This window comes from Haliotis cracherodii, unplaced genomic scaffold (genome assembly GCF_022045235.1).
Source record: "Haliotis cracherodii isolate W230 unplaced genomic scaffold, xgHalCrac1.p SCAF_1, whole genome shotgun sequence".
NCBI classification, from domain to species: domain Eukaryota; kingdom Metazoa; phylum Mollusca; class Gastropoda; order Lepetellida; family Haliotidae; genus Haliotis; species Haliotis cracherodii.
Window position 1 is genome coordinate 35,101,323 of NW_027266264.1, and position 13,286 is coordinate 35,114,608.

Here is a 13,286-nt window from a genome sequence, read left to right on the forward strand (position 1 = left end):
TACAATAAATATATAATTGACAACCATACATGAATTGATAGTGACTGGTTTAAACTTTCTTAACAGGACTGTTCTAATAAATAAGGTACAAAAACGAATTGTGAATAATAAGCGACTTGGAGGTATTTCATGTTATTCTAGCTACGACATTTCATACAGGAACTGTTAACATTTACATTTACGGCATTCTTGCGTTACTCATGTATTTACATACAAATGTATTTAACATACTGTATAATTTCAATGCCGTAAATGCTTAACCAAATGATAGACGTAGCATGGCCAATATTTGCATGAGACGGTATTTACGTGAGATTACCCAAGGGTATTTACCACAATGTACTCATTCTCATGCTATGTAATGTACGGCTTTATCTATCACTTGGCATATCAACAGTTAATGTACAAGTGAATTAATCTACTAACATCTATATAAAAACACATATACAATTAACATTCAAGTTACTTTGCGGTATAATGAATGACATATAACTTATTCTTAAATATTACAAACCATGGTAAATATATAGTTGCTTGCACAGGATATCATATAAGTTAAAGGCAAGGAAAATTTAACAAGAAAATAATGTTATCTTACCTTAAAACAGAGAGAAGGCTGCTGAGTCCCTTTACGTCTTTATTCGTGGCAGAGTGAAGTATCTGCCACTGGACTCCGTATATATAGGGACTTAGGCCTTCTATAGAATGCGTTAGTTACCTAATATTGAAACTATGATCTAAATCTGCTACATGCGTGGCGTACTAATTACAATAATTCGACAGTTACGGAGCGCACCGACCGCGTAATATCCTTTATATTCCACCTATCTGATATTAAAATGACGATGCGACCGGCCATACACAGCATGTTATAGCCTGAGGCATAACCCTAGCCTGGCCACCTGGCTGAGTTAGATAATCCAGAGTCACTGGTTTGTGACGGTCAGTTACGTGCATGGCAACTGACTAACATTATCGACAGAAATATATTTAGGTTTAGCTAGTTGTAAGATAAAATATTGAGAAAAATACAAAACATATTATTGAAATATGACCACTATAATTATGGGTTAATTATAGTGATTTTAGGACTATGACAATATTGTCATCTTCAACCCATTTCTCTACCCTTTTGCCGTATTTGCATGAATCATTCCCATCTTCCCACAGAGGACTGTGGGCCTTCAAAGTCACCAAGGATTATCACACTTTTGCCTACTATGCTAATATCGTTATGTCTTCCGTGTTTGTTTCGTGGGTAACCCTGTGGTATATGATAAGTATGCATAATTCATTGCCATTTGTCAGTTTGAGGGAAATTACTTGGGTTTCAAGGTTTCCTACGTTTGATTCGATATTTGTGGAGGTACAGCTGTCGTGGACAAGGGTGATTAGTCCTCCTCCCTTGTTGCCAGGCATAAGTCTTTTTCTGTCTTTTCTATATTGGAAGTACCCAGGTAGTGTGAATTTGGCTTTTTCAATGAGTTTAGTCTCCTGTATAAGGATGACATGGGACTTTATCACCTGGCTCTTAAGGCCATTTGCGTTCCACTGTAACAAAAGTAAGTCCATGAATGTTTAGATGAGCGCTTATTGAGTTTTAGGGCATACCCTATTTAGGAACTGTTTCTTTGTTCCTTTCATTTTGGAAGCCAGTTCGAGGGTACAGGTGGCTTTGGCACTCATTTTCCTGCTTGTAATTTGGATCAATGGCGTGGCAATGATCTCTACAACTTTGCTCGAAGCCTTTTGTTTACCATGAGCTGGTGTTTTTTTATTTATGCCTGACTGATTCGTTGACTGTGTGCCTCAGTTTGAGAAATAGAAGGCATGGGGTTTGATTTTGGGGCTTTGGTCTTTCCCCCCTTGCGTTTTGCAGTGGCTTTGTGTCTGCGAGCAAGCGGATTAGTGCTCACAGAGTCCATTGTTTGCCCACTGCTCACAGATTCCATTATTTGCTCAGTAGAGTGATCGGTAGTCTCTTGCGTTTTTTCGTCCTCATTGGGTTGATTAGATTTGGATTCAGATTGCTGAGTAGGTATTTTATTTATGCGTTTGCTGATGAGCAAGCGTTCTGGACATTTCTGCACCAAGGATGAATGGCCCTCTTTCCTTCAGTTTGTACACCAAATGTTGCAGTTTTCTTTGCAAGAAACTCGGAAGCAGTTTTTGCACTTGGGTGGCTGGATGCATGATGTTTTTGTATGTCCATAGAGCATACAGTTTGAGCATTGGGTTAACCTTTTCCTGTTTGGCATAGTTTTTATATCCTTACCATCCAGATTAAGGTGGCCGGGGACTGACTGGTCTTGTAATGTGAGTATTACTATTCGTGTGTTGGTTGTGCCCATTGATTTGATCCTGAACGCCGACAGGATTGGTCCAGATGCACAGCGCATCTGACATTACTAAGCCTTTTTAGGGTATCCCATTTTAGTTTGATTCCATTTATGCTTTTGGTCATGTCAACTGACTCTGTAAGGTTGTCCACGACAGCAACATACCTTCTTCCACACTTATTTATTCTAATAATATTTTTGTTCATCAGCTCTTTGGCAATATCTTGATCTCTTAGGATCTTATTAAGATCTTGGAAGAAGTCTGCGCTAAAGATTGAGGCTGTTTTCGTTTAAACATGTCTTGAGCCCATAGGGCACTATAATCGATATTTTCTTTGTTTTGAGTTCCCGAGAACGTGAATCTGTCCTGAAAACGGTCAAGGACATTTAGCACGGCTTGACTATAAATCATGTAGGCTGTTTTGTCAGTTTTTCTGGTGACCAGAGTGAAGGGATTCCCTTCAATTGGGTTGGGCTGACCCTTTTGAGAACAGGGCTGGTTCTCTTGAGAGTTGGTCGGACCTCTTCCGGTCAGTTAAAACAAATTCCCTAAATACTTGGTAAATTTTGATTTACAAACAACAACTACAACGTTGTACAGATTATTATAAAATTCACCTGGTAAGTAAATATATCTGATTTTATTTATTCACAGTTAATAATGCGCAGTTACCGGGATTTAGTGTATTGTTTTTGGCGAGTCGCTGCATTAAAAGCAATAGGTAACTTCAATAACAATTTGATATAATATATATAAACGCATAATATATTTTGAATTTACAAGACGATTAGTCTTCGTGTATAAAGAGACATAAGTGTATCAACCACCTATTAACCAATATAACAATGACCGCGCCGACTTCCTACACAAAGAAATAATTTCTAAAAACAAAGCACACTGCATTGCTAAGGTAATTTGACGATTAAAAATCACCTAAAAAAGGAAACTTATAAACATATCACATTAGGTAAAGTAAGTATTTTCATATGTTTTAAACAATATAGATTTCCATTGATTTTGTTACATATGATCGTGCATGCATATCAACATTTTACATGAAGAAATAAGATTGCCAAACAGGTCATAGTGCAAATATAATTATCTTTCTAAAAACTATTTCACCATTACAATCAAACATCAGGTGCAGTATTATTTTAAATACAAAGTTAGTAAATCAAACAGAATAATGAATACAAATATTTTCTAAGTTAAGCAAATATTGCAGTAAAGCGTCAATATCACATCATACCCAACCATTATGTCAGAAAATAAATTTACTGATGTGTAACAGTATTTAAAAAGTCTTAACGAAATGACTTGATAATGTCCTTCAAATTTATCACATAAAATCTTACCATGCAAACAATCGGATAATTTCACAATATCTAAAAAATGGGGCGCAATCATCGAAAATACTGTGCTGTATCATCGAAAATATATTATTTGTGTACGACATTCACAGACTGTTGCACAATTAGTGTCAAGACATTTGTATTCTTCAAAACAAATGGGGGAGTCATTTGAGCCTGGGGAGTTATCTGAGCCTACGACGGGGGAGTCGTTGGGGCCTAAGGGAGTCATCTGAGCCTGGGGAGTCATTTGAGCCTCCTACACCGGCTTGAAAAATAACCAAATGACCGTTGTCATGTGAAATGTCACTGCAATGTATTGACCAAATTTCTCTTCGAAGGTTCTTCGAATACAGGAATCTGCCTTGGCGGTGCGACTCAGTACCGATTAATTATTATAATGATTGATGTCATGAAAACTACAAATTCGACATCTCAGCATATAAATTACATGAATAAATTTGAAACTAGGAGTCTAGCTTTACCGCGCAAAACAAACGGTACTTGTGGGTACTTTTGCCCTTTGGGGCTTCAACGGGTACTCTCCCCGTCATTGACGGAGCTTGCCTATATATACTGAGTCAAATTAAAAACTTCACATTTTTAAAAGTAATCCCATATATGATATACAGCGGACAAATTATCAGAGAAGGTATTTTTTAATCATTAATGTCCAAAGAAGGATTTTAATTAACGGTGGTAACCATAATTTGTTCCAAGCACCTACGGTATTCGGTAATAACATCAACAGTTTAAATCACAAGTCCCAAGAACGAGAATCTGATGGCACACAAGTTCAGTAGCGTGTATGGCCAACATGTGACAACTGCCACACAACGCCTCCGCATGGACAGTGTGATGCTTGTGAACACATGATTGGGAAGACGACGCCATTGTTGCTGCAAAATGGTGCCAATATCTTGTAAATTCTGTGGTTGGTTCTGGAGAGTGCACAGACTTCTGCCAAGAGCATCCCAGGCGTGTTCGATGGGATTGAGGTCGGGAGACCTTGACGGCCAGTCCATGAAGTTGACTCCCGCATTCTGAAGGAAATTTCTTGTCAAAACTGCTGTGTGGGGGGCCTGGCATTGTCGTGTTGGAAGATCAAACCGGGTCCATGGTTCTGGTGCCAATACCTGGTCGCGGTAAGCAACAGCGTTGAGTTTGCCACGGATGACAAGAAGCCTGGAACGTTCATTACCACAGAAAGCACCCCACATCATGACACTTCCGCCTCGAAATCTGTCAACTTACTGTACACAACACTGGGCGTAACGTTGATGACGGCGCCTCCACACCCTCGCCCCACCATCAGCAAATCGAAGATTAAATCGGGATTCATCACTGAAGACGACTTGATTCCATCGTAAGTGTCGCTGTGCCCACAATTGACGTTGACGTCTGTGTAATTGAGTCAGAATCGGCCCGCAGTATGGCTGTCGTGCTTGAAGGTGAGCAGTTCTCAGACGGTTTCGAACAGTTTGCGCACTCAGTCTACCCCTAAACAGGTCATTTCTGGTTGATGTAGCCGTCAAAAATCGGTTACGGAGGTGACGCAAGACAATCTGACGATCCTCTGCATGTGACGTAACACGTGGTCGACCTGGCCGAGGGCGATCAGCTGTGGTACCCGTTTGCTGTAGACGCGTCTGTAAATCATAAACAGTCCGTCGACTACAACCCATCGTCCTTGCGCCTTCAGCTACGGACGTTCCCGTCTGCAACATGCCGATGGCACGTTCACGTTGCACATTTGAAAGGCGTGGCATGACAAATGGCCGTAAAGACTTTTGCTTTTCTTTTTTTGTTAATGACTGCTAACAAGTATGGCTGAAAACACGTGCGGTATTACGGCCACGTGACCAGTTGCCCGTGAAAAAACACTTTTACCACTATAGTGCTGTGCACATGATTTTGATCGATTCACCTGCACAAAAACGGGTGTTATCTGAAGACAATACGTGGCCATTACTGTTTAAATACACAATAAGGGCCCACAATGATAACTGGTCAAAATCTTAAAATTTTAGGATTGTGAAGTTTTTAATTTGGTTCAGTTTATTATCATGAGTGGGTGTCAGTGCTTGGGAGAGATGATTGTTATGGTACGCTTCCTGGTGCATCTGTCCTTGTTGAGGGATAAACATAAGTTGTGGTTGCTGAGGTTGCTGAGCGATCATGTCTGGAGAGTAGACAACGTTGAGTGACTCACAATAATATTGCTGGTAGCCATACTCGTCGGAGAGTCTTGAGCAGAGGTGTCACATAAGCTCGAGTCAGAGGTAGAGCTTACAACTTTTGACCTCTTCTTTCTCTTCTTGCGACGTTTATCTGGGTTAGCGGGTGTGTGTTGATCGGGCATTCTTATGGGCTTTCATTTCTTACGTAGAATACTTCCTGGATGTATTATTTTCGGGGAAATTAATAATTTTCGAAGGAGACGAAACAAGCACGTCTGCACGACGCAGATCACATCAGTCTCAGTAACCGTATCATTTTGCTGCTCCCTGTAAACGATTCTGATATTGACGGCTTCGTGCTGTTCCAAGTAGTTTCCTTATGGATCCCCCTGAAAGGTATGTAGTTTCCCACTGACAAGGACTCAAATATCAAGCAAGCATCATAAACATTACTTGTTTGAGGTTGGTATTATAAGTGATGCATTAAATTATGCCACATATAAGAAGTCCCCCAAAGCAATCTTAGCGCTAAGGTGACCGTAACTCCCATACTTTAACATACACTTACGACTGTCACAGCGCTAAGGTGACCGTAACTCCCTTACTTTAACATAGACTTACGATTGTCACAGCGCTAAGGTGACCGTAACACCCATACTTTAACATACACTTACGACTGTCACAGCGCTAAGGTGACCGTAACCCCCATACTTTAACATACACTTACGACTGTCACAGCGCTAAGGTGACCGTAACCATCATACTTTAACACAGACTTACGATTGTCACAGCGCTAAGGTGACCGTAACACCCATACTTTAACATACACTTACGACTGTCACAGCGCTAAGGTGACCGTAACCCCCATACTTTAACATACACTTACGACTGTCACAGCGCTAAGGTGACCGTAACCATCATACTTTAACACAGACTTACGACTGTCGAATCGCTACGATCGCTTTGTGCTACGGTGCCCTGTATTTTGACTGTAATAATGTTGAACATGGATGTAGCATCTTCCCGAGGCAAGTGAGTTAACTGACTGTACCACAAAGATCAAAGCAGTAAGTCCCAAGCACTGGGCAGGTAGGTTCCTTGGTCACGGCTCATGGCTGGCTGGTGTCTCCTGATGTCAATGGCTTGTTGTAGTTTTCTTAGTGATGAACAAATAGTTTTAGCTTCCTCAGTAAAAGCACTTGGAGAAAGAAAGACTTTTTTTGGAATATTAGAACTTTATTTATGTTCTTTTTCCATTCCTTATTGTAACTGATCATGAGAATTACTTTAATACCGCTTTGTGCAAGTGGGCCCAGACTATTTATAGGTCGCCTTGACATAGCTGGAATTGCCGACTGTGGCTTAAAACAACACTCACCAATTTTCTCATTATCCATAACACTTAATAGGATCAGTAGCATCTGTAACTATATCAATGGCAATTAAACACGAACCTCACCATATAGGTATTTTAGGCTGTAATAACCTACGTAGCTGAAATATCAGAACCGATGTAAAACATAACGTGTATCTACTTAATATGTTACGTAAGGATAAGAATTTATGGAATTTACTTCTTTATTACAATTAAGAGCTACGTTTCGGTGTAGGTTCACTTGCTTGATTACGGCGTTACAACCTACACCGAAACGTCGCTCTTAATTGTAATAAAGAAGTTGTTTATCCATAAATTCTTATCCTTACTTAGTACTCCGACTTCTAAATGCCTAGAAGTTACTTAATATGTTACTGTTCATCAATGTCTTATGGAATGTTGTTAATATTCATTTGAAAATGATAAAACATGAGTGCCCTCTATGTACATCTTCAATGGCTGACAACGCAGCAGCAGCAGCAACAGCAGCAGCGTATGGAGATGAGGAGAGGATGCACCTGCCACAGGCTCCGTATTCAATGCTTGCACTCCACACTGCCGACTGAAGCTCTTTGTCCGTACTCAGTCCAGGAACCCTATGAAGGATATGAAAATATGTTTATATAATGTATTAAGATGAAGCTTTAGATAATAGTGAAAAGTGAGCCATGCACTGAATAAATATAAGAAAGAATGGAGGTCATCGCGTGAGTGTTTGGGAATGGTAAATATCCTGTATTAGGAATAAACATTGTATTTAGCGAGCCTTAATAACTTCTTTATCATGTCATGTCATTCTGTGCTTGAAAATCTCTTCTCATCTCTAACAAACATAACCTAAACATTGCAAGTTTTCCCGGAATGTGCGCATTAATATATATATATTACTAATATATTACTAGTATATTACTATAAAGCTTGACCTTTGATATTTGTATCTCGGTCTGTATATGATCCCAACAGGTATTGTTTTTATCCTGCCGAGAAACCTCCCCGTTACTAGTATATGATAAACTAATTATTGTATAGTTGACAGTAAAGAGGACTTCCTTTGAAAATCTGAGTTAGTTTAGTGTGATTGAAACCAAAATACAGGAACTTGGAAATGATGTAACAGAGGTAGTATTCTTAGAATTATAGCAATGATAACTATTGTTTTATAAAGATGCATGTATGAAGGTTTGGCTGTTATGTGACGTGGAACCCTATTTCCTACAGACACTTATAGTCACTTATGTACCCGAAACGCCCAAAGGCGTTTGTAAGTTGCATAGTATATTTTTATCCAAGAATCAAGAAAACAATAAACAAGATAACGACGTTATTGAAGGGGCAGTGAAGCGTTTCAGTTGCGTTATATGATATCTACATTAACTCTATGGATTTCCAAGAGAAAACATTTATCAAACGTGAAATGTCATGAATTTCTGAAATTGCCTCTGTCGATAAATTGCACGAAGCAAAACATGGAACGTGAACGTGAACGTTGCCAAGTAACCGATGGCTGAATAAGCCAGCCAGTTAGCTGTAGACGCTCGACTGACGACCCTATACGCGGATTAGAATGAATGCGTGGTATGACCTCAAAAGACGCCACTTAGGATTAAACCCCTATCGACACACTTTGGGTAATTAGGTAGAGTTTTACCACACGTCAGGAACAATTTTAATATTGATACAACAAGCGAAATAAATATCCAGCAGTATGATCTACAAAGTATGTGGTTTACTCACATAGTAGACACTGACGTCATCCTTCCCACAGACACAGGCGGCCAGGGCGAGGATGCAGGCGGTGAAGCCGATGTAACATGTTGACGTCATGGGTTGGTCCAGCTTGACCCCAGCAGACTGAAACACTGGATCACGGCATCATAATATCAGCTGCATGGAATCAATAGATAGAAATTTAAATGTGGTATGGTTTCGCGATCTGATTGGTTAAGCACGATGTTAAATGGGTTTTGAAGTTTGGTAATCTTCTGGACTTAGAACACTTTTCTCTCTCTACCGGACCGCCTCCGTGGTCTAGTGGTAGAGCGTCCGCCCGGAGAGCGTTAGGTCCGGGGTTTAATCCCCGGTCGCATCCTACTAAAAGGCTTTAAAAGATGGTTGTTGTTACCCTGTCTGGTGTTCGGCAGTATGGGTCTAAAACAAGGACAGGTCGGCTCGGAGTCAGTATACTGTATCTGGGTGGGGTATTTATGTTAAACTGCGGCATGGTATTTCAATGTGCTAGCACTATAAATCGGCATCAATCCGGACTAGTACAAGCAGCCACACACATACATGTGCATGCACGTTTCTGACGCGACGTAAATTAACCCCATTTCACCCACGTCTCTCTGCCATCACGTAAGACCAAGGTGATGTTTGTGGTCGCAATGCCGAATGACAATGACATCCACAAATCTGCAAGCACATAATATTAGTTGTAACACTGAAGGAAAGTCCTGTTATTCTGGTGGTAATGGTTCCGGTCAAATTACGAGTGTAATGTTTTTGCTATGGTGACTCACTTTGGAGAAGCTCGTCTTTCCCTTTAAGGGTAATTGCGTCGTCCTTGAACAGGGTGGGGTAGGGGATGTTGACGGCTCCGGGAATGTGTCCGGTCTGAAACGCCAGGCCATCAGATTTCAGTCCCAGAAAGCCCATACAGTAGGTTTGGACTGTTTCAGAAAAGAGAATTGATGAGTTTCCATGGGCAGAACAGGTCTCGATTATCCCGCCCCTGTCGTAAAAGCCGAGTAATGTTTGTTTGTTGTTTAACGCCGCATTCAGCAATATCACAATATTACTTTATGAAGGATCATGTAAATCGAGGCTGCACCAGGCAATCCAGTGATCGACAGTCGGGGTACTATGACATGCAATCAATCAAGTAACTGGCCATCCGATCCATGTACTCGCATCTTGCAGCCAGCATATATTGGTCATGATCCGGGTATTCATGCCATCAACCCCTGGTCTGCCATGAACAGACTTAATTGTGTGGAAGAGCAATCGTCACTCCTCAGTCTCATCTGAGGATCCGAGGACATCCCTTGACGGGTCACGTCAGAACGACCTTTCATCCGACCAATCAGCGCGTCGCTTTCCAGATCAGGAACGCGACAGTCGGAATGTGTTTTCTATTCATGCCACCTCGACAACGTTAACACGGGGTTTTCCGAACGACATTTACCGTACGACTGATACCGTAAGCATCATCTCTCGCTTCGATGGGATAAACTTTTGAAAAAAGATACTTTCCATAGCCCGCGGGAATCGCTGCCAAACAATCTCGGTCATCTATTAGACATTCCAGAACGTTCTTTTGTCCTTTTTATCAAGTTTGTTTCGTGTCGACTCCATGTTAGTCATTTCATTGGTCGGTCAAAGTTCGCGACATATCGTTCTTACGTGACCTGTAATGGGATGTCTTCAGATCTTTGTTTAGCGGTAGCGAGAACTAAGGACTGATTTGAATGAGATTGCTCACTATTCTTGAAAATATCAATTTGAACATCATCTGGATAATATTAACGACAACACCTTCAACAACAATAGTTATACGCTGGTACGTTTTATTGTTAACAATGAGGCCCGTGAAGATCCGGGGTAGAATAGGTCTTCACCAACCCATGCTTGCCGTAAAAGGCGACTATGCTTGTCGTAAGAGGCGAATAACGGGATCGGGTGGTCAGGCTCGCTGACTTGGTTGATGCATGTCATCGATCCCAATTGCGTGGATCGATGTTTATGATATCAATCACTTGATTGTCTGGTCCAGACCGCCGTCATATGGCTGTAATATTGCTAAGTGCGGCGTTAAACAACAAACCAAACAAACAACTGAATTATCTGTGCGTGCCTTCAAGGCTATTTGATTGAGAGTTTCAAGATCTCAATCTTCACAAAATGCAGGGAAGTCTTTTTTATTCCGATTCATTGATGGGCATTAGGGTACCTACATTTTGAAGGCTCTTTTTCTTTGCCATTAAAGTTGTCGGGGTGCCGTGTGTCCACGAACTGTCGGGCATCTCCGGGTTTGATGTCATCATAGAGCATCACCAGGCTTTTGTTGACCTTGACCGTCACGTCACCTTTCTGGGGAATATGATAAATATATTCTGAATTCGACAAACATCACATCTTTCAGATCTCATATCACAATAAACCCGTGTGAAGTGCGCGCGGATGTGTGTGTGAGCGAGTGAATGTGTGTGGTATATGTGTGTTTGTGTGATTATGATCACGTGTGTGAATGACACGCAACAATATACCCAAGCTATATGACGACCGTCAGAACCAAAATCCAGTGATTGATATCATGAGCAGTCGGGGTACGTCGACACGCAATCAACAAAGTCACCGAGTCTGATCATCCGAGCCATGACGTCACCTGTTACGACCAGCATAGGTTGCTAGTGACCTGTTCTAACCCGGAAACTCCACAGGTATTTTTTTCATGTTTTACAGGTGCGTGTATGCTTTGGAACTTTTGCGTGTACGTGTAGATTTGCCGTTATGTTGTCTGAGATAGCACCCACCTCATACTCGACCTGCTTATCTGTGACTGGGTGACCCTCCTTCTTCCATCTGACCAGTCCCCCACTCAACACGGATACGTTCGTTATTCCGTGAACCTGTGGGGACCATGAAATGAGTGGGTGAATGTTGTTTGGTGCCGCAGTTATTTCAGGTACGTCACGTTATCATTAAATAATCGAGTCCATGCCTTGATACATCAACTCTTAACATGAGCAATCACGATAAAATCCACACAAAAAGGCATGTGGCACACAACCACCAAGCCTGACAGCCTTTCGAACTGAGCCGCCTCAGCAATTGGAATGCTGAGGTGCTTTGTTAACCGTGTGGGTTTATTTGTTTGTTGTTCAACGCCGCACTCAGGAATATTCCAGCTATATGACGGCGATCTGTAAATAATTGAGACTGGATCAGACAATCCAGTGATTGACATCATGAGCATCGATATACGCCATTGGGATACGATGACATGCACCATCCAAGTCAGCGAGCATCACCACTCGATCACGTTAGTCGCCGACAAGCATGGGTCGTTGAAGACCTATTCTAACCCGTATGTTCACGGGGAGTCTGTGTGCGACCGGGCTTGGAACAAGTCAATGTAATAATTGGAGAATAATACGTTACTCTTAGCAACCACCATCCTCGACATGCTTTAGATCCGTTTTGATCGACGTTTTCGTAAAGGATGACGTGACTGGATGCGTTGATGCCGAGAGATCTCACGTAATCTTGAAAATCTGTGGGATCTGGTAGCCCCAAAGGGAGGTGTTGAGTGAAGGGGGCATTCTTTTTTAAGTTGAAAAACTGTGCTCCTTGTACATGTTCACTGAAAAGTATTGAAAATGAATAATTTGTGTGAAAGTAAATGATCAATGTCACAGAATATATGCATGCATACACGTTGCAATAATAAAACATGCATTATTCAATTTAAGCTCCATCTATAGACCATTATAAATGTCGCGGTTTGTTTCTGTTACACGTAACCTTATTTTTCTGAAGAGAAACCTCAACAAATCTAAAGTAATATTCATAGCCGATTTTACAAGTTAATCGGAAACATTACTGAAACACCCTTTTGGTCGCACCTCCAAAACGCAACCTGGGCCCTACGTGACCTAACACAATGACATGCAACATGAAAACATTCTTACCTTTCAAAATCGTCTGTAGATGGACCAGCTGGTCCAATGGTGGTATCAAAAATTCTTAAATCTTTGTTTCCGACTTTTATTTGACTTGAGAGCCATTCCGGCGTCACCACTGGGGAGGCCATGCTCCCCGCGCTCGCATCTAACAGGCCAACGAGAGCGAAAGATCTCAGCACAGCGCCTCTCGAAATAATCTCGGTCAGTAGGCCAAAACACAGCGCCATGCTCAGGACCAGGTAACTAATAATAATAACAAACAAGGTCGCAGACGAGGCCGAAGTCATGTGCACCATGTAACTAAAAGTCAGTACGAACAAATTCGCAGACGACCTCGAAAGCAAGTTTGTCAGCATGG

The 13,286-nt window shown here is 41.3% G+C and overlaps 1 protein-coding gene across 2 annotated transcripts; it reads right to left on the reverse strand.

Annotated features, from left to right (window-relative positions):
- Window positions 1–7,517: 7,517 nt before the first annotated feature.
- Window positions 7,518–13,266, reverse strand: LOC139476902 (thiosulfate sulfurtransferase-like). Of its 2 annotated transcripts, XM_071259462.1 has the most exons (7): window positions 12,935–13,266; window positions 12,405–12,606; window positions 11,777–11,872; window positions 11,198–11,333; window positions 9,764–9,913; window positions 8,979–9,103; window positions 7,518–7,840 (listed from the first exon to the last, which is right to left on the reverse strand). In XM_071259462.1, the coding sequence occupies exons 1-7, from the start codon at window positions 13,222–13,224 to the stop codon at window positions 7,781–7,783; spliced, it is 1,059 nt and encodes a 352-aa protein (XP_071115563.1). In that variant the 5' UTR covers window positions 13,225–13,266; the 3' UTR covers window positions 7,518–7,780. The 2 variants fall into 2 exon arrangements, with proteins under 2 accessions (XP_071115563.1, XP_071115572.1); XM_071259471.1 differs by lacking the exon at window positions 11,777–11,872.
- Between the last annotated feature and the right edge of the window lie 20 nt (window positions 13,267–13,286).